Consider the following 27,802-nt stretch of genomic DNA (forward strand, 5'->3'; position numbering starts at 1 on the left):
AGACTAGGAGTACATTAAACTTTTAGATTAAAAGAAAAAAATATGTAAGTAATAACGCTATTTTAAAAATCTCATCTACAGCTTAGTTTACTTTTTAGTCATTGACTTCGGAACTTTGTTGCGGAGATAATGGCAGCAATTTGTCTTCGTGTAGCAGCCAATCCAGAAGTATCTTTTATATTCCTTTTAAATACAGATACAACAAACGAAATATCTAGATAATACGTTTCTCAAACTGATTATAGGCGATCAATTAAAATATAAATTGATACCATTTGAAGAGGAATTTATAATTAGAGGATGTTTGAAAGTTTAGTAATATGCACTTTAGTTCATATTAAACTATCTAACTCATCAGTGATCTTACTCTTACTAGGGCCCAGCTCCAAGTTAGATTTTCTGGGATTTTTGCTGTGGTCTGTGAAGTAGAATGTTAATCTTAAATTCACAGTAAAAGATGAGAAAATTAATGACTTCTGTCTGAGTATAACCTTTAATGTTTTATCTTGCGTAGTTTGGTAGTATCGTTAGTCATAATAATTTCAAGCCTGGTACATCTAAAAGAAAATCCTTCACGAAGCACCAATCCTTCATTCTTGTATGTATTTATAGTCAAATACAGAGAAGCTAATACTCTCGATGAACTGTTTGCTAACGTGCCACATAAATATTCTTGATGTTACGATTTCAGTCGATTTGTGGTACTGCACATTCGTTCAAAATAGGACATGTGAAACAGTTTGCTGCCTATTGATTTAACGCTACAAAAATACTAAACTACCATTCCCATGTTATGATTTTTGAAGTAAAACAATTGTAGCGACCCATGAGTAAAAATCTATAGTGTAAATTATCTAACAAACTAATAACCTTAGATGAACCATCTTTCTTGATAACGATCCGTTTATCTTACAGGGAGAATTCGAACTCACACACACATATACCAACTGTAGAGTATACTACCAAAGTCTCAAGCTAAGTATTGATATGATATTTGTTCATGATTCAAATTATAACCAGTATTAACTAAGTAGAGCATATGGTTTTGATATTGACGATAAATGAGTAACCCATGGTTTACAGATACAAAGAGCAGTTTTTATGTGATTCATCCAACAGTCTGTCCAATATAAATTGTTACTGAGTAATTTCGTCTGTAAATTCTTACTTAAAGTTTTGGAAAGAACGCCTTGCAATACCATTATTAGAATTAGAAGTCTTCGAACTTTTTGGAAGAGTACGTTTGGTAAACTGTTCAGACTTTACCGACGATGAAGATATTGGTGGTAATAAATGGCTATCTTCTTGGTTTTCATGCAAATTAGATTGTCTCTGATCTGATTCAGATTCCTTTGAGGAATTACTTAGTTTCATTAACTGATCCCTTGTTTCAGCCAATACAGAGTTTAATTCATCTCTCTCCCAACATTCTTTTTCAACTGTAGCGTAAAGTTGTTTAACCTAGAAACACGGTGATCAGTTATTAACATTCTACAGATAGTCTAACTGATAAATGTCTAGATAATCAAAATAGCCACAATTGATATAACTCTACTGACGAGAATTTATCCAGCATAGCCGTCAAGCTGAGTAATACACGTTGGTGTCAGAGTATATTTGACTGATGTCGGAAAGACCTAAGCTCTAAACACTGGTTTTTAAATGGGATACTCATTCAACTAACTCCGGCCCGCCCAGCTGGGTTTTATCACACTACTTTAGTGTGTAACGTAGGTCGTATACACGGATCTGTACTTGTTCACTAAGAAGAATTGGACTGAGGGCTTGGCGAAAGTCTTCAAACTTCCTTACTAAGGTTTTACACTTCGCAGTGCACTGTTAAACTAAATCATCTTGCTTGCTAGTCCTAATATTATAAATTGTCAATAAAATCAATTATTGTGGTGGAACGAGACGACATTGGCAACGTACACTATTACTCATCAAACTCTAGTTCCAACATACCCTCAGTATCACATTCAGATGTACTAGACCTTATAATTCAACACGATAACAAAGATTAGATAGGTTCTGAAGAACATATGAGTCTAATATCCTAGCTAACTCCTTAGACAATCAAACGCTGAAAGTAATTCGAATCAAGTGTAAATTTTGGAGATTATTTTTTGTTTTAATTAAATGAAGATGAAAAAGACATTAGTGAGACTACATGATCAATGCTGTATGTGTCTTGATTACATTTCACAACAGTCAATTTTGAGTGATATTCAGTGAGACTGATTAAATGGTGTAACTGAAACTAGTTGATGAGACTGACTATTCTCATGTGAATTACCAAGTGTCTGCAAACTACGATGTTTTATGTCAAATGTACATAAAAATAAATAATTCTTTGAGTAATATTTCTCTAACAATGGAAGAATCGTAAACTACACAAAGGACATTTATTCATACTTAAAATAAGATAGTTTATCTTTTGACTGTAGTACTCTTCAGAATCATTCACCCATAACTCGTTCGTTGTTTATAGTGAGGAATCTGAGGATAAACTTCAAGCATTTATAATCACAGTGGTGACCAATAAAATGTTTTCCTAGTCTTTTAATGCTGAGCAAATGTTATCGATCAAGCTACAGTGTGTCCACTGGTTGGTTGTTGAAATTCGCATGCTCCTTGTTAATATATTAGGTCGGTGGGAAACTTTAGGAGTAGGCTTCGTGCTGCTTTGGACTCGTCAACAGTCGTTGTATGCAGTGCTAATAGAAGTGGTTTTCCCTATAGGATTCAGATCTACACTACCCAGCTTCACCGTTTGAGACGTTACTACTGATATATTTGTGCAGCGACCAACCTAAGTTTCGTCAAGATTTCAATTACATCTTGTTAATGACTGCTATCTAGCGTAAAATCTAGCTTCAGAGATTCCTGCTGACTATGTCCGGAAATCAAATTAGATCCACTTACTAATTTTTCGTTTTAGTTCTTAAATAATATGCGGTACGAAACAACCTTTAGAATAAATTCCTGACTGTGAAACTTCACCTGCGATTATCTTAATTAATAAAAAAACACTAAAGACGAGGTTCCTAACTTCTTGTTGATATTTTTGGATTTGATTTTCAAGTTCTCCTCGAACGGAATCCGAATTGTTCACGCTATTAGTCAATTGGTTAATTTCCTCTTTCATCGTTTCCATAATACGGCGATGTTCTTCTTGCAAAACAATGTTTTCTCTTTCTTAAGGATTAAAAAAAATAAAATGAATTTTGATAAGGGAAAAACACTCGTACGTGTTATTACTATTAGTATTCTTAGTAGCAATAAGAGTAGTTATTTGAAACAAGCAAATATTTCCTGCGTAAAGTTAAGCGTTTGAATTGTCAACTAATAAGATCTCACTGTGGACTGGAACTGACCCTACGAATGTTCACTAAAAAGCAAAGCAATTCATTCCTAATTACAGCATGATTGGCCATACATAACTTGAAACTAGTTAGATTTTTGGATCAGACCAATTTATGGACTACCTTCGAGTGATGCTAAAATGAACTTGGGGATGTACACTTACTTACTAGGACTAAATGAGAGTTATAAACCAATGTGAGGAATTAGGATTATGATTTACTGTTGATGGTTAAGATTAGGAATTAGATTTAAGGTTCGCATCAGCTAAAATGCCAAAGTCCTAATTAACCAAAAAGATGGATGAATTTCGCGCCAAAATCCAAGACCTATGCATAAATTATAATCACGCCTATTTGTGTTTCACACTTTGATGGTTATAAATATCTAGTTTACACAATATTAATTGTTGAAGAGTTTTTTAGTTAGCAATAAGCAACGATACATAGCTTTCTATTTTTCAGTGTTCAGTAATAAACCCAATCTTTTAAACATGGAATAATCTCAAGATGGCTTTTACTCTGCCTACATCATATAAAAACTAGGTTATCATCAATTCTGTATATTCCTTGATATAATCAATCTCAAACACAAAGTAGTTTTGAAAATTTAGGAACATCCAGAAATACTTTTTTTAATCGTATTAACAAATGACAGTCTGTTAGATGATTACCGGAATTTTAGGTTGCTAATGATTTATATACGTAAATATACCATTACTATTTGTTCAAACTACCTAAAAGAAATTTGTAGCGAATCAATAGAGTCAATTTTACTGTGCAACGGCTAGAGATATTGTTCAGATTGAAATAGGTAGAGTGAGGTTCAAAGTTGTCAACCCCTTGTTTGGCTATGGTTTTCTTGTGAATTTAAACACGACTTGATCCGAAACAATCTAAACACTAGAATAATACTGTTCCTCTTCTACTTTAGGCCTTTACAATCATTTAGCACCTATACGACAAAGTTAATTCGCAACACTATTGAAAGTTATGTGGAAATCATAGTTTCATAAATAGTAGAAGTTATTATTTACGACTAAATATTATCAGACATGGCTCATTATAGAAACCAATGAGAATCCTGTTGTAGTCTGTATTTATATTCATTATAAAAGTGAAACGAAGTTCTTTAGCTAAAAGAATTCCTGGTTGTATTTGTTTAGGATTATAATATATTCTCGTTCACTTATTTCTACTCATTTATTTACTTGATAATGCCTCTTCTCCTTTCTCTATTTCTTCATAATCTCATTTTCTTTTTTGTTTGGCGTATACTTATTTTGGTCTTCATTTTTACCTAAATTTATGTGTTTAAATAGACAGTTGTCCACTACAAAATACATATCATCATTGACTGTATTGTGTTGCCTGAGTTCGTTAGTTTAATTAAGAAGCTTCTATTTTATTCTGAACGACATCATCATGCAGAAGAATGATAATGAATACTTTGTAGTTAAACTACTTAGCTCAAACTACATTCTCAATACAATGAAACGCATCCACCTCAGTTATAAATCTTAACACATAATTATTATCAAAACAAGTATAAAGTGATCCATACGAACTCGATCTTTTGTTGGATTGAATATAACTGGCAAAATGTTGGTCATACTATTGCAAACATGAAAATTTATAATTAGGAATTATATCTCTCTGAAAATAACCGTTTTATTGTAACTCATTAAACTGCAAATATTGTTCAAAAAATTAAATAAAACCACCAACCTTTTTGTTTAAGTTCTGATGTCAGTTGTTCAATTTTTCGATTTGTTTGACTTTTAATTTGTTGCAATTCCAGTTCTTTTTTCTCCAATGATAATTTGAATTCTTTCTCTAATGTCAACTCCTATAACAATTCCAAAACAAAGAAACAATTCAGTTGGATAATCTTTCTAAAACGTTTGGATTGATGTTAAGTAGCTGAAGGAACTCATCAGAAAATCTTCTTGACATAAATTTCTTGGTAGTTAGAACTTGTCAGCATGGCGTAGACGTAATTTTGTGGAAATGGGTTGTCCCTTGTGGATACAAACTTAAGTCACCTAGTTTCAAAGTCTGAAGTTATATGTACCATTGGGTTATTCAAGCTACTGATCGAATTCTACCTATCGATAGATAAAATCACTGGTGGGATTTAGATCACTCCAATTACTGCTTTTAACTGGGATTGATAATTGAAAATGGTTATTTTTTAACTGCTCTTATTGGGTCTTTTAACCTCATTTGTTTTTTGAAGCTATTTTGGCACATGGTCAGTCATCGTAACTTGATAAACTCCATCTTCTCATTCCATTATCAGAATTATAAATTAAATGAAACACTAGACACCACCCAATGCATCAAACAGCGATTATCTCCCAGATATATTTCCAGTAAAAAATCGTTACCAGTGATATCAACCAAATAGGAAACATGAGAATGACTAAACGATTATGTCAAACATTGGATTGCGTTTTATCACAAGGAACTAGGAAGTGAAAACTGGGGAAATTTCAACCCAACGGCCTAAAGAGATTACGAAGTGTAAATATCTAGGTCACTTCGTTATTTGACCCGTGTTTATAAATTTGTCAAAGGACTTAATTATTTACTGAGGAACTTCATGTCTAGATAGTTTTATTGCAGATGAGCATAATTCAAAAGCAAACATACGATGTTCAGTCGTGCAACCGAATACAACAAACTATTCGGTGGTATAATCGATATTTGATTTGAATTTCTAACCCCTACTATAGACGGTATGAGATGACAAATACAGATCGAGGTTGTTTGTATCTTTGCTGATGTTTCGTTGCCTAAAATAGTGCCAGGAGTTATTTAAACAAACTAATTGGTCAATACAGTTAACTACATTGACAACTATTCATTAAAGTGAATATCAAAATAGGTTGGTTCCGAAAAATTTAACCTGTATTTGCCAGATAATAAGTAAGTCTCAAAGTTTCTTGTTTGTATTTGAGATTTCCAGAAGATTTTAAGTATTATCAGAATGGAGTTTTGCTTCACCTACTTCAAGTCTATAGTTGGATCTTCGAAAAATTAGAAGTAATCAAAGTCAATATTATTAAGATGCGTTTAACAAATCTCAACAAACGCCTTGAAATCTATTGCACACACGTCACTTATATTTTTTCTCAAAGGATAACTATTTATGAATTCGCTAAAATATAAATAAAATAGCTATGTTCTACTCAAATTTTATAAGTATCTGTTGGAGTGATCCAGAAAATTTCTTGCAAAAGACAAGCAAGGATCAGGAAACACTAAGAGGTGTTTCATCCAATCAGCGCTCGCTTGAAGTTTTAGCCAAAAATATCAAAGTGAAACATCACGTGTAGAGGCTCTGATTGGCTGATTGCTATACTGCTACTATGTTTAGTAGCATACCAGAGTCTACAAGCAACCCAAGGACTTTTAAAAATGTTATAAAAACCCTATATTTTCTGTGTTAAAATGGACCCTGGAGTAAAGTACTTCTCGCATATTTTGGTCCTTTTCTTTCGTGTTCAGGTCGCTGTATAGTTCTAGCTTGGGGGTTACAGAATAGCTTAGGAAACGAATATAGCGTTCAATTAGCAAGACTTATCAGTATCATCACACTGCTTTTCTCGTACTGGTAAACCTCAAATATAAGGATAAATATTAAGTCAATACTGAATATTAAAATAAAATTATATAAGCAAACATATGCCGGTTCAGTGGCCTAAAGGTTAAACATTCGCAGCCAATAACGGAGATCATATATTCGATCCTTTGTAGTGGGATCATAGATCCCGATGTTGAAGAGTCTCATACTGGAATGAATCAGCTTTCCAGTAGTTCTTGGTTTCCAATGATAGTCCGACAATGATCAGTTCGCTATTTAGGCTAGAGAGAGACTACAACTTCTATAAATCTCACTATACTAATAAATATATTAGTTTACTCTATTATACTGTTGAGCATTGAGTTCTTTTTCCATTTCTTGAAGTTTAATTTCCAATTGCCGGTGTATTTCATTCTGTGAATCTCTTGATGTACAAAATACAAAAAAAGACAAGGAATAATTATCATTAAAATCTGTAAAAAAGAAAACGTTATTATTTTGTAGGAGAAATAACTGTTTAATTGAATTATAAATAACAAAGAAATTGACAAAAATACATATTCATCTAGGTGATTGTGAGATTGAAATTAGAATCAAAAGAGAGTCACAACTGATTCTTAATCATTAGGTTATTTATAAATATGAATCTGAATAGTTGATTTTCAAAGATTGAATGTTAGCGACTATATCCTCAAACACAAAACAAACAGAGTGCTTTGATAAAATTATATGGAATCATATTATACAGAAAAATGCCCTTGTACGACCGTAAGTGGAGAGAGTCCGCTCACTGTTTTTCAAAATGCTCTCACATGGCCACGCGTATATAGCCTCTGTCAGGGAAGTCCTACTCACTGCCTTCTCGTGGCGAGGGTGTTGTTTACAAAATTGAGAGGATGAAAAACGAATATCTGACGCCTTAACCGGGTTGGTGGACATGGAAAGTTCACCTAGGAGAGTTGAAAAAGCCTGATTTCAAACCAATGGTGCACATGGGCTCCAGTATCCTGAGGGAATAAATGGTGTATGAATCAGTCGTTGGTCACCGGCTACCATGAGACTGCATCTCCTTACGATGCTCCACTGTCTTGTGGATCAGACCTGTAGGTCGAAGGCTCCGAGTGTGGCCTCCTAAGAAAACCACCTGCTTCGGTTTGGGCACCCGGGCAATATCACAGCCCTCACACAAACCAAATATGTATCTGGTGCCCCCGTGTACCAGTATTTATGTGTTCAAATAAATAACATGAATAAAATAACTGTTTAGAGTTAGATAATTGAAGGTGATTAGCAGAAAGTCTTATACATACCCATTTTGTTGCACTATTTTAAGAGAATCAATATTTCGCTGGGAAATTTAAAATTATAACTTAGTAACCCTAAGAAATTGAAATTGAACATTTAAGGCTCTGACTAATTTCTATTTTCAACAAAATGACAGACTTAACCTCTAATTAAAAGTTTTAACTTACAAAGTATTAAGTGTTGAACTGATCATCATATTAATAAACAAAGTAAATAAAAACAGATTTCATGTGGACAAACTTGGTTAATCTAGTGAAATTGAATTTTCCACTAACTGTTTGAAATTCCTGTGAACAGATGTCATTTTGCAAACACTTTCTTTCTAGAATATTACTTGTGTAAATTTGGATAGTTGACAGGTCAGATTCCGTATGTACCGGTCGTGCACTGACCAAATCATAACACTATGGATCACTGTTGAACAAGCAGTTGAATAGAATTCGTCACTATACATCGACTTCCTTGATAATGAGGTGTTTGATAATGTGGATAAGAGAACCTTATGGAACCGTTTTAGAAACTATGGTGTACCTGAGAAAATCGTCAATATCATATGGAATTCATACGACGGAATAGACTGTAAAGTTGTGAATATAGGACAGTTAACAGATGCATTCCAAGTGAAGACCGGAGTCAAACAAGGCTGTTTACTCTCTCCCTTTCATTTTCTTCTGGTGGTTGACTGGATGATAAAAACTCTGACATTTGACAGCAAGCTCGGAATACAGCGGACAGGTAGACGATAACTAGACGATTCGGACTTCACAGATGACCTGTTCTCTCTATCCCATACACACGATTAAATGCAGATGAAGACAACTAGTGTAGCAACAGCAGACTCTGCGTCAGTAGGCTTCAACATGTACATCCCTAAATACAACACAGAGAACACCATCCCGGTCACACTTGATTGAGAAACTCTGGAAGAGGTGGAAACTTTCACGTACCTGGTCAGCCGCATCATCGATGAACAAAGAGGATCTGATGCAGATGTAAAGGTAAGGATTGGAAGAACAACTGGAATTCAAAGCAACTGTCAAACAATATCGAAGTCACAATCTTCAATAAGAATGTATAGACAGTTCTACTGTATGGAGATGAAACTTGGAGAAATACTACAACCAACATCAAAAAAGAAAAAAAGGATTTATAAACAGTTGTATACGTAAAATACTCAATTTCCGTTGACCGGATGCCATCAGCAACAACCTACCGTGGGAGAGAATAAATCAGCTTCCAGCTGAGGAAATTAGGAAAATTTGTTGGAGGTTGGTAAAATATACATTACGGAAATAATCAAACTGCATCACGAAGCAGGCGCTAACTTGGAATCGTGAAGGGAAATGAAAAAGAGGAAGACCAAGGAACACATTATGTCGGGAAATAGAAGCAGATATGAAAAGCATAAATAGCAACTGGAAAGTACAGCCCAGAACAGGGTTGGATGCAGAGTATTGGTGGGCGACCTATGCCCCTCCACAAGGGGTAAGAGCAGTAAGTAAAAGTAGATGATGTTTTGATCAGAGTTTGGTGGCAGTGTATCACAATAGAACAATCGAAATATTGTTTAAGTTACACTATGACGACATACAGAAAGTTGAACTTGTCATAACTTTCCTGTGATGAGTATCATCAACAAAGTTCGTTTAATTGTAGAAACAAACCGTAAATATTGAGGAATTATCAGCTAGTAAACTTGAAGTTAAAACAGTTTACATATATCTACTTTTGAGTTAGTCATAAACGTCTCCGTTTTTTCAGTTACTGTAAGACTGAAAGTTTAGAGCTGATTTCAGCTCCATGTACATATATAAGTGCACACTCTTCAGTACTAAACAAAGGCGAAATGTTGATCTAATTCTTCATGGTGTTTTGTCAGCTGATATTAGTTTTGGGTAAAAGTCAACTTTAAAAAGTATAATAATTAATTGTAAAAAAAATTGAAAATCCTTGTTGCAAAAAATAGAGTAACTTACTTGATGGTCTTCAACTCAAATATCTCTTGTTTACTAGTCTCCAATGCTGAATTCAACTGATCATTCATTTCTAGATAAAATTCAAACGTTAAGCATTATTCAAATAATACACAATTAAAATTAAGAGTAAACTAGGTGCATGTTCATACACTGTTGTATTACGTCTATCATGCATATAGACAAATAAAATTCACCAGTTGAAATCGTGAGCCGAATGAAGCTAGACCACCATGGAAAACCTGGATGGCCATTTCGTCCTATTGTGTGACTCCTCAGCAATGAGCATCCAGGGTCCCGCTTCATGGGGTTCGAACCCAGAAACTGTCAGTCTCGCGCGCGAGCACTTAACCACTAGATCACTGATCCGGCCGGCATCCAACGGTGTTAATGTCTAACTTCAACTAATCCACGAAATTGAGCAGCAAATTCACCACTGTCCTCAGTGAGCTGATATCTCACAGCAGACCTGGTTGAACTCCACTGGTCATGGCTCCACACTAAAACTCCAGGAGTGTCTCTTGAGGTTAGTCACTAGTGAGCAGATGATTATTATGAGAAAGGGTTTTGTGGAGATTTTATAAACTTCACTAGTTGAAATCGTGAGCCGAATGAAGCTAGACCACCATGGAAAACCTGGAAGCATTGGACGGCCGTTTCGTCCTAGTATGGGACTCCTCAGCAGTGCGCGTCCACAGAAGCTAAACAGAAATAGGCTCAATAAGTTCTTTCTAGCAAAGTGGTATGCTTTCAAACGCACATCAACCAAAGAACTGCCAAAAACTAGAAAGTCGGCTGGATTATAATTCATGGACGAACCGACCAGGTATACGAAAACAGGTCTTGAATTTTGGCGCGAAATATATTCATCCATTTGGATATGTAGAGTTCTGGCCTTATAGCTTATACCAGTTCGTGATGAAAACATTAAATCTAATTCCTAACTTTAACCACCAACTGTAAATCGTAATTCGAATTGCTCACACTGATTTATAACTGTCATTTAGCCCTAGTAATTAGAAATACACCCTTGAGGTTCCTTTAGTTTCTCTCAAATGTCGTCCATTAAATAGTGCTTAAAGAAACTCTCCGTTTCTAAGTGATTTCTCAAAAATTATTTTAAATTGATTTACGGTTATGATGAAGATATTTAACAAACTAAACAAGTTTATTTAACCTTTTAAACTGTTTATCATGTGTAATCAATTTTTCTAATGCAATTGACTTAATATATTAGATATTCAACATACGACCAACGGAATGTTGACTCAAACTCCATCACTTACAATCAAGTGTAACTTTACCAAGTAACTGAATTGGTGAGACTATAATTTATGGACGATCTTTGAGCAATGCTAGACTGACCTTGGGAGTGTCCACTTAATAACTAAAGCCAAATGTGGATTATAAACCTATGTGAGGAACTATCATTATGATTTACAGTTGATGGTTAGGGTTAGAAATTAAATTTATGGTTTTTATCATGAACTGACATCAGTTATAATGTCAAAACTCTATTTAACCAAATGAATGAATGAATTTCGCGCCAAAACCCAAGACCTGTTATCTTATGCCTGATTGGTTCGTTCATAAATTATAATCTTGCCACTGAATTATATTATAAATTCATTTTATTATAAATGATTTACTTTTGATCCTAGTTAATTCTTCAGAAATATTGGTCATCTTGTTTAGTAAACATTGTTCTCTTTCTTTATAGTTTCTTTCAGTAAGATCATGTTTTTGTAACTGATTATCTAATTGTTCAGCTAAACTGTAATTTGAAATTATATATCATAAATATAAAACAATATTAAAACAATTGATAAACGGTAGGCTTGAAAACTATGTAGATCACTCCATGTTACTGTTGGGATATTCAGAAAAATATCCCAAAAACAATTATCCGGTTAAGTCTAATGCTACCCTTGAACGTTAAATGGTGTCATTTTCCTATTGGTCGTTCCCCTACTGATCAATATTTATTCCGCGTGTCATTTTCCCATTGGTCAATACTATTTCACGTGTCATTTTTCGGTTGGTTAATATTTATAGTAATCCTAACTGTATAAATATGCATTTGTTTGTAAATCATTATTCTGCTCCTGACCCCATAAACAATTTCTCATCTACGGTTTGTGTTCTGATATATTGGAGATTGGGTACAGTAATGGGGTCGTACTGGGATATCTGAAGCTGGTCAATCGGTAGAATTTAGAGTAGCCACCTCGCGATTCACAATAGTTACAGTTTAATCTAATACGATTTTCCCCGTTTGATGATATTGTGGTGTATACTACTGGTGTCAATAGATATAAGTAGTATGTGGCATCAATTGAAATAACTGGCAGCAGAAAGTTAAGAAGATTGAAGAAGAGAGAATGAGAACAATGAAGTTTGAGACGATTGATTGACATTTGCAAGTTTGAGACAATTGACTAATATTTTGCAAATTAACTATTTACTGTATGGTTCTCAGATTTTACTATGATGCATTTAAATACATTCGATTATCCCCAATTGTGTTCTCGTTCATGAGAATATTTCTTTAAAACTGAACGACATAAATGATCAATTTATTGTACCAAACAGTACAATCAGCGATTTCGAATAGTCAGATTTTTTACTTTGTTAACATCATTGGACTTTAAGCATATTCAATTAGGAATTAATATTTAGATAATTATTAGATATAAAGTGGTTTGCAAATTTGGGTTCAAATGAATTTGATCCCATTTAACTTTCACCAACTTAAATCTGCTGTAAATCAGCTGACTACTGATATAAAGATGACATGATGATGTACATACCTCTGAAATGTTGTTCACATATGATGAGATCACCAAGTGAAAAAGAATGTGGTGTTAGAAGTATAGTAACATTAAAAAAAATGAGTCATTAGATGGAAAACAACGTGACTTTTATTTGTTTCATTATTTCACAGTGATTGAGGTATGAGCGGAATAGTAGAAGACATCGGTTATTAGATTAATGTTTTGCACATATACATGAAGTCACTAACTGTCGAACTGCGTATAGTAGTTGTATGCTTAGACAGTGATTTACTAGTCCTTATCGGTCTTCCATTTTTGGACTGTGAATTTAGGCCCAAATTTGTTTAGGATTGATTAAATCTTAAATATGAATAATTTCGGTGCTCAAAAGTAAAAAAAATTTCAAGGTAATTTTCGAAGCAGCCACAACTTGGAAGTGTCGTACAGTTTCACCATAGTTTCCCTAAACTGTTAATAAATACTTTGTAAAAGCTGAACCAAAGTGGAAAATAAAGAATAAATTGACTCGATATTATCTTCCTTTTTAATACCAAGTAATCAATCCACACGGCACTCCAAGTTTTACTATTCTTGGTTAATGTTACTCAAGATTTAGTCATCAATACAAAACATTGTTTTTTTGAAAAATGAATATCTTATCCTTGGTTTAAATCTAGTTCTAGCACAGAATAGAAATATAACCGGTAACCAAAAAAAAAATCAAAAACCCAATCGGTTTTTTCAAAACACTTACCTTGAAATTTTTTCTTTTAAACTTATATTTTCATGAGCATATGATTGATTTTCTTCTTTTAGATAATTTATTCTTTGTCTGTTTAAAAATATTCATGAAGCATAATATATACTACTGAGTAGAATAAGTAGTCTATGAAACATCAAAGAATTAGGTAGTTTGCATATAATCAGGTATTGATTTATTCATCTGGTGTTGCTTACTTGCATCCTCCCATCGTCATTTAGGATTACAATTGATCAGCCTCTTGTTAGCATATGTGTATCCTGTGCGAACTGCCTCAATATTGCCTGAAGTCACAAGCTTTTTAAGCAAAGATGGATAGTGGCTAACAGTGGAATCCAGGACGGTACTAGGTTTGAGTCCAGGAGTGAACATCAACTGTGCGATTCAGGTACATCTAGATGACGAGTCTCAAATAGGACGAAACGCGCACCCTGGATTTCATTGCTAACCACCATCCATCTTTGCTTATAAAAATATTGATTTAATTTCAAAAGAGATTTTGTGCACTAATACAGACCAGTAGTAAATTTAGTAGATAGTTTCTATCAGTATTGTGAATACAAAAATATTCAATAAGTAATTTAATCAATAATTATTTAGTTCACCAAGGCATAATCAATTTTCAACTGATAAATATAAGAAATCAATGTGAAAAAGGTAACATTCATAGATTGTTTTGAAACACTCACTCAAAATTCAATATTAATTGTCTTTTCTCATCATGTAAAGTATCCAAACGTTTAGTTTCTTCTTTTAATTTTGTTTTTAATACTGAAATGTTTTAAGAAAAAATAAGAATAACGATTACTGGAAGAAAAAGAAAAATTTCAAGACATTCTAGAGAATTCTTTCATTCTAGTGACAAGCCGTAACCAGTGGAGTTCAACCGGGTCTGTTGTGAGGCAGTCATTCATTGAAAACAATGATGGATGTGTCGCTCAATTTCGTGGATCAGGTGAAGTTAAACATGAACACCGTTGGATGCCGGATGGCTCAGTGGTCTAGAGGTTAAGAGCTCGCGCGCGAGACCGACAAGTCCTATGGTTCGAATCTCATGAGTCGGGATCGTGGATGCGCACTGCTGAGGAGTCCAGTAATAGAACGAAACGGCCGTCCAGTGCTTCCAGGTTTTCCATGGTGTTCTAGCTTTCACTGACTCATAATTTCAACTATTGAAATTACTATAATATCCACAAAAACCCAATCTGATATTAAATTCTTTAATTAATCATCTTTTGAGATCAGATTAAAATGTCTCATGTTCGAACGATGTTTAGACTATAGAGTATGAAGATCATCAAGAATTCGTTCAAGTGAATTAATGATTACTTTGTTTATCAGTGTAAAAAAGAGTAATGATCAAATCTGAAAATTCATTTTAGGAACAAGTATAAAGCGGTTTACCAGATGGACGATTACCAAATCCATAACAATCTATTTGACATGTCGATGAGGTATTGAAAATCATTAATAGCTCTATGCTTAATTATTCGATGACTTCATACATAAGACAAGATGGGCATAGCCTTTAAACTGATCCAAATACTGTTTCACTGGTCTAAAAGATGCTTAAAAGTTTGTGAAAATCAGATAAGCAAGTGATAATAACTTCAAAGTTTATGAAATATATCTCACCTTGGTTACTTTTCAAAATGGCAAATAATTTTATGATGAATTGTGACTTCAGTATCCTAATTCACTGACATTCAACGACGTTAAAGATTTTAGAACAGTATGAGAGTTACACAAAGCTTTTGTCAGAGTAAGTAAAGAACTTGTTAACCAATCTTTACACTGTATTAATGAGAACTATGATAGGAAAAAAACTCTCAAGAAACTTATTTTAATGACAAATGAGATCTTAGCACATAAGCTTCCGGAATCAATTTTTCTACTGTGCAATCAGCAAGTCTAATTGTGAATGTGAAGCATTCTTTCATTGTTCCAGGTAGATTAGAAAAATTGGTGGTGAACATCAGGACAGTTTCATAGGCACAAATGAATTATATTTTCACAGAGTATATTTTCCTTTAATAAGTTTTAAATCTTCGGAACTTTCTATTGAAATAAACAATGTCTATGCCTTCAATCAATTCATCCAAAATAAGGACAGATAAACACAGAAATTAACTTGAAAATGAATTCGGAAATGTCTTATAGCTTCCTAAATCATCTAAAGTTGATGCAATCTAAGAAATGGCTTAGGACCATAATTACTAAAGCGACTAAAACATTAACATGAAGATACAAATGAATATGATCATATCGTCTAAATGGATTATGAAAAAAGATAAACATATTATACACGTTTCAAGAAATACAATGGTGCTAAAACAATATCAGCTTGTGACAAAACCATCATTGCATTGAACTACTCTCTATAATCCACCCAATTTAATAACGACAATGGGGATTGGTCTAATTTCATTTATTTTATTTACTTAAACACAAAAATATTTGTATGGGGATTTGTAGAGGCTGTAGTATTTTCGCAGTTGAATTCACGAGTCGATATAAGTGAGACCGAAGGTCCTGGGTCCGAGTCCCATGTGCAGAATTGTGGATGTGCACTGCTGAGGAGTCACATAAGAAAACACGTTGCTAAACTTCTACATTAGTAAAATGATGACGCCACTAGATGTCATCAATCATTCGGAGACAACGGTGATCAAACACAGTGAGTTGTCTAACATCCTTAACTCAGAGGTCAGGTTCCACAAGAATGGGACAAAACTGTGTTCACTAACGCGTTGTGAACCCGAACTTTGCAGCCAGATTAACGTCATGAAAGCGCTAAAGATGGTCCAAATTGACATAAGCTGCTCTGGCTTTCACTATAAGTGAATTGGTTTCATCTCTCATGCAACCGCCAGCACTTACGCAGCTACCCAGATAAAAGAACTTTTCAAATTCTCCTATCTGCTCACTACCCAGGGTGAGTGCAAGTTCAGGGTTCTGCCAGTCTTGTAAAAGTACTTTGTACTTAGGAAGCGCAAAACATATGCTGTACCAACGGACACTGGTTGTCAAGTGACTAAGTGCGGATTGCATAATATGAGTATTATTCTACAGTAAGAAAATATCATCCACATGCTTAAGGTTGAGAAGCATTTCTCCAGGTAGCAGATCCACAACACCATCACCTACTTTCATCGGAGCTGTTTTAAGAGAGTCATCAATGGCTAAGTTGAATAGGAATGGTGAGATTGGGCAACCCTGCCTAACCCACTGCTTAAATGAAACAATAGAGAGATGGTTTATGCCCTCACTCTACCCGAGATGTTTGTATATGGGGCCTTCAAGATATTAATAAACTTCTCAGATACACTTCTCATCAACAGATAACCTCAGACTGTAACTCTGTTCAACAAATAGAAGGATGACCGAGTATCAAAACTATCAAACCACGTAGTAATATAGATCAAAATCTGAAGTCTTACAGTGAGAATACGGTTGCAAATTAAGCATTTGCGCTTCATTTCTTCTGGGATGTTGAGTCTAAAAATTATAGTGTACATTTAATGCCGTGCAATCAATATTTTTTTCCTGACTCATATTATCTATGCTCAATATTTTTTAGTACCACTGACACTGTCACTACTTAAACTGTTCTGGAATTCACCTTGAAGGTTTCAAATCGCTGAACTGATATGATGAGCCAACTTTAACAAATGGACATATGTCCCAGTTTCTACGTTTATAATTAATATTCAGAAATGAAGAAAGATTGAGTTGAAAATACCCTCTGTAGTTGTCTAGCAGAATTGAGAGCACTCTGAATAAATGTTATTACATACACATATACAAATTTCAGGTGAACCACGAATAGAGAAAACCAAATAAGAAGTTTCGTTCATAAGTTTTAATCGATCTAAAATTCATTGCGGAGTATATACTTTCACTTTCCCAACTATTTTTGAGAGTAAATCAATCAATAACGAGTAGGATCACCAATGAAATAAATGATCAAATATCTAATAATGATCCTTAACTAAATTTTTGTAAATTAATATTCAAGCTAATGAACCCAATAATAATAAATATTTCCAGAAAGAGGTTTTTGTGGAGACTGTTGTAATTTAATCATCGAGTTCATGGTCAATGAAAGTTAGACCGTCATGGAAGACCTGGAAGCACTGGACGGTTATTTCATCCCAGCACGAGACTCTTCGGCAGAGTACATTCACAATCCCGCTCTCGGGATTAAAACCTACGGTCTGGCGCGCGAGCGCTTAACCTCTAGACCACTGAGCCAACCGGCATCCAACGGTGTTATTATCTAACTTCAATCAATCCACGAAATTCCGCCACCATCTACCATTGTCTTCAGTGAGTTACAATCTCACAACAGAAGCGGTTGAACTCCACTGACCACGGCTTCTTACTAGAACTCCAGTCACTAGTGAGCACGTGATGATTATTATCAAAAATTACTTTTTGTGGAGATTGTAGTAATTTAGTCATTGAGTTCATGGTTCAATTAAAGCTGCTGAAGAGTCCCATAGTCGAACGAGATGGCTGTCCAGTTCTTCCAGGTTTTCCATGGTGGTCTAGCTTTAATTGGCTCATGAACTCAACTATTAAATGAAAATATTTTTTAATCACATCGGAAAAACGAGCTATGAAACGCTTAGAAATGTCTAGCATTGAACATCAATTCAGCACTCAATAACACGTTTGTTGTAAGATTTTGATAATACAATTTACATCTCAAGCTTATGATAATATTTATGCATTAAATATAGAATTGAAATAGTAAAATCCCTAAGCATTCACTCCATAAATATCACTCATTGATCTACAGCAAGAAAAGATAATAATATTCATATATTCTGAAAATAATAACTACAGAATTCATTTCAGTTCACAGGTATGATTAGCTTTATTTAGATAGTATTATTGAATGTTGGGGACATATGCGGTATTAGATTGTTTGATATGTTTTGGTTTAAAAATTGTTTAGATAATAGATTTTTCGAATTTATTACAGTAATGAAAGGTTCTGTTAGTGTAGGATGAGACTACAGAAGTTGCAAAGATTAAAACACCAAATCAGATGGCCAACTGGTACTGATGAGCTCTTCATAAACTCAGTGTAATTAATTTAACTATCATACCAATTCTAATCAGACTTTAATGAGTGCTTCTGTTATAACTAGATTTCAACTAAATGACATCGATCGTTAACTTTGTTATTAGCATTAGATACTCGATCATGACACTTACGTGATAAACATAGTCATTCAATTATTCTACCGAGTAATTGACGCTTACATTAGAAAGGAACAATTACAAAGAAGTCAATAAGTGAAATCAAAATCAAATATACCTTACAATATACGTCAGTGTAAGTGAATATCTCTATCTATAATCACTGCCCAATCACAGACCTGTTTTAATGAAAATATTTTTTAAAAAAATATTACCTAATATATCACCCAATTGTTCCCCTTGTTTTTCTGACCAATTATTACGTTCTTCTTTATACTTTAACTCTAATTCATTGAACTTATTAATCGCTGAATCTTTTTCCAAGGTAACTAAATCAAGTTTATTAGTTATCTCGTTATATTGACTATTCAATTGTGTAAGCGAAGTATTATCTAAAATAGATATGTATTATTAGTATAATAAACATTCAAACAGAATTAATTTAATTTGTTTATTCCAATTCCCCCCCCCATAAATTTATCACTTTAAGTCACTCGTGTTCGTTAAGATCGCTTGTACCATTTGGTGCGATTTTCAATATTTGAATATTTGAACTCGGATACGAGAACATGTCCCAGTTTGATTCTACAAGGGTGAGAGGAAAGTAGTTAGAAGATCTGTACTTAAATACCTAATCATCCACAGTTTGATTTTACGGTTGTTTATATGATCCGTTCAAATCTACCTAGATTTCTTCGTATCCAACTCCTAAAAATAGCCGAAGCTCTTACCATCCATGAGCTCAAACCAGAACTATGCGTACAAAATTGTCTTATCTTTATCGTTACCTTGGCCTTTATTATAATAATAATTATTATTATTACTGCACTCCCCTCTACTTATGTCTTATATTCTCATTATTTTACTCATGAATACTCATCGTATCACCTTATTTATTTTTACACCTATATGACCTTTAATTATTAGAACAAAAACATTTTATCAGGAGTTTTGTGGATATTATAGTACTTTCAATGGTTGAAATCATGAGTCAATTGAAGCTAGATCACCATGAAAAACCTGGAAGCACTGGACAGCTGGCCGTTTCGTCCTAGTATTTTTAATCATCTTATTACATTCACTAAATCTATTGTTATTATTCGTATTACGTAATCTAGTATTATAATCTTTCTATTACGCCCCCCAAATGCCCTGGTACGGCCGAGAGTTGGGAGAGTCCGCTCTCTCTCTCTCGAAATGCTCTCACACGGCCACGCCTATACAGCCTCTGCCAGGGAAGTCCTACCCACTGCCTTCTCGTGGCGGGGGTATTGTCTACGAAAATGAGAGGACAAAGCGAATGTCCGGTGCTTTAACCGGATCTCAAACCAATGGTGCACATGGGCTCCACTATCTTGAGAGAACAAATGGCGTACGAATCAATCGTTGGTCACCGGCTACCATCGGACTGCATCTCCTCACGATGCTCCACTACCTTGTGGGTCAGACCTTTAGGTCAAGGGCTCGGGGTGTGGCCCCCTAAGGAAACCACCTGCTTCGGTTTGGGCACCCGGGCAGTATCACAGCCCACACACAAATATAATGATAATGAAAGTGATAGTATTTACTGAAAACTCTATTCTCGCTTCGATCTTTGTGTGGCGCATACATATTTGGTGCCCTGTTATACCAATATTTATGTGTTCAAATAAATAAATAATAAATAATTACGTCATCTTAGTTATTCGTGATCACATTTCCTCAAAGAATTAGTGCGAAAAAAAAACATTTTCATATATATACGATTGTACAGCTTGATCATAAATTTGTTGAGAAGAGATCCCTTCGTGTTTTTAATGTAAATAATAAACAAATTTGAAAGAAACTTCGTAATGGAGCAATTATATTTAAATGTAACCCCATACATAGTGATGTATATCACAATAGGGAATGATGAAGGATCATTGGTTGTTTAGACTTTTTCTACGAATGACTGTTCATTTATTATTTAAAAAATCACTCATAAAATTAATAGTTTTGTTAAACACTGTTTAGATAAATAATTACTTTTGTTTACTAAAATTTATATACATGTACCAGTATTGTGGTTGTTTAGTTCATAGTGTGAATTGAACTCTGTCAATTGGGGTGTGGAATTGAATAATAAGTAATAAGTAATTTACCATCATATTCACTAATGTTTGGATATAAGTCATAAGTTTGAAGGAAGCCTTAGATATATGTTTTGTACGTATTACCATTTACTAACAAGGCGTAGATGCAATCTTGATGGAAGTGACGCTCTCTGTAGCACTCCAACACACAATCTAACATAATACCAATCAAATTTCTGGGTTGTTGTATGCATCCAAACTTTTTAACTCCTGGGGACTGTTTTGACTACGACGTTTAACGGAAATTGCTGAAATATGAGTTAAACTCTTTAGTTTATCGTTCAAAATCACAGTTATTAAATCGTAAATCTTTTACTTTGTAAGAGATAAGCAACACAAAAGATTGACGACTTACATAACTGATTAAGTGTAGAAATATGATCTCTTAAACTGTTGATTCTATCAAATATTGGACGAAGTAGACTGTCAGTGCATAGTTTCTCTTTTAATTTATTTCGTACTCTCTTTGAATAATCAAACAGCTCGATCAGTTGTTCTTGAGTATATGAAACCTCAGCTCTATATTTTAAAAAAATGCTTTCGATATAAAAACTCTATCTGATAGTAGATCATCCCAAAAATAGATTATCAAATTAAATAGTTTAAACTTCAATATCAAGTCATAGTCAGAGTGGATCTTGACACACATATGCATCGGCCCAAGTTGTTATAACACAGATAACACAAAGATATAAGTTTAGGAAAGATCAATAGCAAGTGAACCAAAATCATATAACAACAATAGTAATGAGAAAGACTAAACATAGAGAATATGATTTGGAAAGGTAGGATGAAAAGGTATACGTGAAAGAATTGCCGGAAATCGAGTAAATATTCACAGTTCAGTTTGTTAGTATATCTAACAATTGTTAATTCTACATTTTTGAAGGATTGGTCCTTAATGTCATATTTGTATTTTTTGACAACATAAAACCTTTGATAACTGTGTTAGGATAATAAAACATCAACAAAAGGAAGGGAAATTAATCGACAAAACCGAAATGACATCAACGATAATGAAGAGATAAAAGATATAATAAATCCAGAAATAAAAGATTTAGGATATAACATTTTTTTAGAGAATTAAAGTGATATAAAATAGGAAAGAGTTAGTGACACATCAACCGATTTGGAACAATATCAATTAAATTCGGATAACTAAGTTTGGAATGGAATTTCTGAGGTATCCATCTAAGTCCAAAGTGTAAAAGGGCACAACAAACGCATGAGATGATTATCGCACAATTTTAAAAACATCAATTCAGTTTTGTAACCAAATATCACGTTCCAGAAATTTTGTTAATGATTAATTGCTTCATAGTAATTTAAAAATGAATAACGACAAATTTATGTAGAATAATTATCATGGGAATGTATGGCGTTTATCCTGCTATGCTTATGAAAAACAAACAAACAATATAGTCTTAATTACCTTCTATTACAAGTTTCATTTTAGAAACATTTCGAGTAAATGAATTTATTATCTCTAGAAATATGCTCAGTCGATCGTAATATATCAGTCAATATTCGATCAGTACAAAACACCTTTGCTGAAGAGGAAATTAGGAAATGACAATGGAATTGGATAGGACATACATTACGTAAATCATCAAACTGCATTATGAGGCAAGCCCTAACTTGGAATCCTGAAGGGAAGTGGAAAAGAGGAAGGCCAAAGAACATATTACGTCGGGAAATAGAAGCAGATATGAAAAAGAATGAATACCGACTGGAAAGGATTACCCAGAACAGGGTTGGATGAAGAATGCTGGTGAGCGGCCTACGCTCCTTCACGAGGAGTAACAGGCGTGAATAAGTGAGTAAGTACAAAACGCCTTCAAACAGAGATATTTCGACAAGCTCGGGACTTTTTATCGTTTGTCTAAATTTATGCCTTCATACAATATATGTCATCACTTTTCAAATAACAAACAGTTAAATTGTTTGATATTACTATAAATCAAACTGACTTACTGACTTCTGGCAAGTTCTTTGATAAATTGTTTTTCAGTAGCTTCGTAACAAATTAATTTTGTATTCGCATCATCTAATTGTTGGATGATTTCAGCTTTTTCATTTAATAGACGTTCAATACTGTAATATTAATAATAGCGATAATAGTAACAGGAACAGGGATTATCAGATGAATTATGTAGAAAATATTACCAAAAACAGTGTAATCAGTAAAACCAGACCAAGAAAACTACAAAAACATCAAAATTTAGTTTAAAATAAATAAACCATTGGGTAGGAAGTTAACAATAAATATATTTTAGGATATCTCAATGAGTAGAAAATTATATTTCGAACGTTTGATGACTTCTTCAGAAGTGGCTTACATTAAGTTATGAAATGTCAAAAATACAGTTTTCTTCTCATTGAAACATCACAAAATATGTTAACTGTCAGAATTCAGATAAATATCCAAGTATCAGTATAAGGGTTCTCGAGATTATTAAGCTTTGTTTAGTTGAGATCATGAACTGACTGATGTTAGACCACCATCGAAAATCTGGAAGCATTGGACGGCCGTTTCGTTTATTGCGGGTCTCCTCAGAAGCGCGCATCCACGATCTCGCTCGTGGGATTCGAACCCAGAAACTCGACCAATCCACGAGAAAGGTATCTACCTCAGTACAGTGGAAGGTGGTTGCGCAATTTCGTGGATTAGTTGAAGTTAAACATGAACACCATTGGATACCGACTCAATAGTCCATTAGGTTAAGCGTTCGCGCGTGAGACTGGAGACCCTGGGTTCGAATCCCGAGAGAGAGAGAGATCGTGGATGCGCACTGCTGAGGAGTCCCACAATAAGACGAAACGGCCTCCTAGTGCTTCCAGGTTTAATGGTGGTCTAAAAACAATTGATTCATGATCTCATTTTTTAAAAATATTCAAGTACTTGACTTCAAATATTGACTGGACGTATATTTCATGCTTCAATATTACTAATCTGATGAAAGGAATTCCATTCATCTAAATGGAATCATGATGAACATTTATAAAATGATAACTGTTGGAATTTTATAATATAGCCGTTATTCATCTACGTTGTTAATATGTCATCAGGCAGTCCGTGTTGATGTGATTCTGTTGAGACCATAGTAACTTAATGTCTTATTCAGTAAAATGTTGGTTCAAGTTATCATATTTAATATAAATTACTAATTTAACATTATTAAATAAAACAGGATCGATAAAAAGCACTTTAGACAAAGAACAAAAAAGACGACAAGTAAATAAAAAATACTAATTTCTTAGCATATTTAACTCATAAAACTGAATAATCGGTGAATATATTTCATCTTGTTTTTTTCACGGAATGAACGCCATCATCTTACATTAGTTGTACCAACAGTAAATGAATATATCGATTAGTTTCAAATCTTAGATTTGTTAACCTTTAGCTCCTATCACTTCAATTTTACGTCAAAAAACATGATATCTTAACAAAAATGATTACAAATAGCGGGAAGCATAGGGGAAAACAACTTTAGTCAACTATACTTTACAGTTTTATCTGGTTATTTATGAAAGTGATTTAACATTTTTACTACAGAATACTGAATAAGTAGTGTTTGGCGTCATATAATTTCACTATTTGGTGAGTTGATTAGTCCTTAAATTGCTTTCGCACACTTTAGTTTACATTTACACTTGAACCTTGGGAAACAACTTATATTCTCTTTATCCATCCTTGTCAACTCATCTATCTATATATAATGATAATAAACCTTGTTTAACCATTCCAAATTGATATACCAAAATCTTTTGACCAGATACAGCATTATCCATCCATTATTTGATTAGTGCTGCTTAGTGATTCCAAGATTACACCGCGTTTAACAAAGATTTATTTTAGTGCCTAACTACTTATTAAAACATTTTTTCAAATTCAAAGAGGAACTTTTATGAATTTACAAATTTTTTTATAGTTACACATTCTTTTATTCTAGTTGAATTTCAGATCTCTTCGTTATTGATGGACAATCATTTCAGTTTTACTATTATGAGAAATTTACCACCAGAAAAAGGACAAAGTAGTATCATGTATTTAAGAGCTTGAAAATGCGTTTATCTATATGTTTTTACCTCGTTATGGTTGATGTTTCTATAAAATCAATTACATTGCTCATTTATGTCTCTGGGCTTATAAACACTTTTCAATCATATTTATGGACGTTTTGGGATTTATTCACAACTAAAATGATAGACATGGTCACATAAAACCTCTTACAAAACTATAACGTTATTAATTAGTAACCAACACACTTCCCATCAACAAAGACTACATTTTCATAGAACTATTCAACTTTTCAGAATAATGTTTTTTGAAGTAATACTAGTATTTTTATCTGCTACAAACGTTTTAGATTGTGTAGTATCCTATATTCTGGTTGTGTAGTGGTAGATAATAATCTAGAATAAATGACCTTATAGGTATCAGATGACGATACTGATCTTACTAACTTTAACTGATTCAACTACTTGCGCTTGGATAATCAGGCATATCAGCCGCTTTTCATCACCACCTATATAATTCTCTTTTCCTTCCTTCGTAATGGTCATCTTAATAGTTTTATGTATGTCTACAATTCTGTAAGATCAAAGAAAATCATTTTACTAGACATTTTCTAAGTTATTAACCATGGAATCAAAGTGATTCTTTTAAATACAACGTTTACAATTGATTGGTATCACTAACGTCCAGTTTAATTAAATCAATTCAGTTTTAGTTTCTTAACAAATAATAATAAAGCTTTTAGCGCTAAAAAGATCCCCGAAATAAATAGCTCTGTAAGTCTTCGACATTGGATGCTGACCACATTAGTTTTAATCGACTCACCTAGCTGAAGACGCTCGGTCATGCATCCGCATCAGATCACAAATGGGAACGTCGTGCTCAACATCCTCTTCGGTCGCTAGTTAGTTTAGATCAGTCTATCCTCGATATATTGATAGCCTATCAAATATATCTTCGGACCTACTAGCTTCTGTCTTTTGATTTCACTCGGTGCGTACGATTCTTAGTAGAAGGCGTTACTAGTTAAGGCGTTGTCAAACTCCGAATACCTGTGGCATCTTCAAGCTGATCGGGTACAAACTTCCTCATTAAATTTGCAAAGAGACTGAGGTCTGAATAGGTTTCTGAGCAGTTATTTAATTTGCTAGATTGAAAACCAGCAGAACCATACAAAAATGTATAAACATCAAATGCACTTGAATATGTTTGAAGATCAACGTGTAGTCTGTAGAAAAAACTCTCAAACACTCAACTTTGAGTAGGAAGTGACTAAATTAGTTGAATTTTGAATGAAGCTATCTGAAAGGTTTGTGTAAATTTTACAAAGATAAAGCAAAAGAACTCATAATGTATAATGGTCTTTGTAGTTTGTTCAAAATTTCGGTGAGACTATAATTTATGAATGACTTTTGAGAGAGGCCTAAGTAAATCTGAAATTTTTCGCATACTTACTAGAATCAAAGGAGGGTTTTAAATTGATGTGATGAATTAGTATTAAGATTTAGAGTTAGACATTATGGCTAGAAATAAGAGTAAAATTTTTACCATGAACTGTCACCAGTTATAATCTAGAAATGCTATTTAACCACACAGATGAGTGAGTTTTGCGCCAAAATCCAAGACCTACTGAATAAAATCCGTTCGGTTTGTCCACAAATTCCAGTCTTGCTAAAAATATCTCTATTTACAAATACTAACAGTAATTATTCATAATTCAACCACCAAACATTAGAACGATCGCAATTAAACTACTGTCAGAAGTTTAAGGTAACAATGTAAAATAACTTTACAATTCATATAAAATAGGTCTTAAAATCCAAATTTGGTAACAGTTTAACTCACTCTTCAGATACTTGTCGTTCACCATTTGATGGCAAGCCAACATTGCCCCCAGGAGTCGATGAATGGGAGCTTTGTTCGTGTCTGACAAGTTCCAATTCTTTTCTCAAATTTTCGGATTTATCTTCAAGAAACTTTATTTCGTTCAGTATAAGATAACTGACACCACAATATGCACAAAATGTCTCTTCGGTACGAACATCTATCAGCTCTTTGGGTATAGGGTATTTTGGTCTATATGTTCTCAGGTCTTTTATCAATTCAGAAGAGTGGTACTGAGAGTCTTCCGTAGAAATTGCCATAACTACATGACGACGCTTCGTTCGAAATTGTCACCGTTCTCAGGGTCAATGTTCACTTCACAATAACTAACTCTGCAGACAAACCTTGAGACTTCTGTATTTTTACGGAATGAAAGTTGTGAAAAGATTGGCTATTTTGGAATATATTATGATCAATTAATATCTCCAGATATAAACAGAACTTGCTTTGAAGTAATATATCACCATTTGTTGTTTGAGATTTTTCTGTGGGTTGCAAGTCGGGCATCATGGTTACCAACAGGAATGAATCACCTTCTGTTTTCCTAAGGAATCTGAAAAATAGGGAAACACATCGTATTGTTCCACTTAATTTGTGTAACTATCTTCATTGATTATAAATATTCCTAACGTCGTTGCCTAAATTTCCTAGTACATTTCGATTTAGATGGATTTTTGCTCATCATGTACGCAAGCTACTTATTGTACTTTGGGTTCCTCGTAATATATTCTTTCATTTTTCTAGCTTCTGACGCACCTGCTAATATAAAATTACAGTTGTCATTTGGAACATTTTTCTACACTAATATT

The 27,802-nt window shown here is 33.7% G+C and overlaps 1 protein-coding gene across 2 annotated transcripts; it reads right to left on the minus strand.

The window, feature by feature from the left end:
- EEF2K_1 (Eukaryotic elongation factor 2 kinase) lies at positions 1 to 27,502 on the minus strand (the record flags this gene model as incomplete). Of its 2 annotated transcripts, XM_035732171.2 has the most annotated exons (13): positions 26,955 to 27,502; positions 23,063 to 23,182; positions 21,444 to 21,607; positions 19,190 to 19,366; positions 14,453 to 14,534; positions 13,758 to 13,835; positions 11,879 to 12,003; positions 10,233 to 10,302; positions 7,291 to 7,375; positions 5,091 to 5,211; positions 3,053 to 3,198; positions 1,169 to 1,461; positions 99 to 183 (listed from the first exon to the last, which is right to left on the minus strand). In XM_035732171.2, exons 1-13 carry the CDS (start codon positions 27,251 to 27,253, stop codon positions 99 to 101), a joined length of 1,845 nt encoding a protein of 614 aa, XP_035588427.1. In that variant the 5' UTR covers positions 27,254 to 27,502. The 2 variants fall into 2 exon arrangements, with proteins under 2 accessions (XP_051072600.1, XP_035588427.1); XM_051212417.1 differs by having other exon boundaries at positions 1 to 183; positions 1,169 to 10,302; positions 14,453 to 19,366.
- Between the last annotated feature and the right edge of the window lie 300 nt (positions 27,503 to 27,802).

Source organism: Schistosoma haematobium, chromosome ZW, assembly GCF_000699445.3.
Source record: "Schistosoma haematobium chromosome ZW, whole genome shotgun sequence".
In the NCBI taxonomy this organism is placed as follows: Eukaryota; Metazoa; Platyhelminthes; class Trematoda; order Strigeidida; family Schistosomatidae; genus Schistosoma; species Schistosoma haematobium.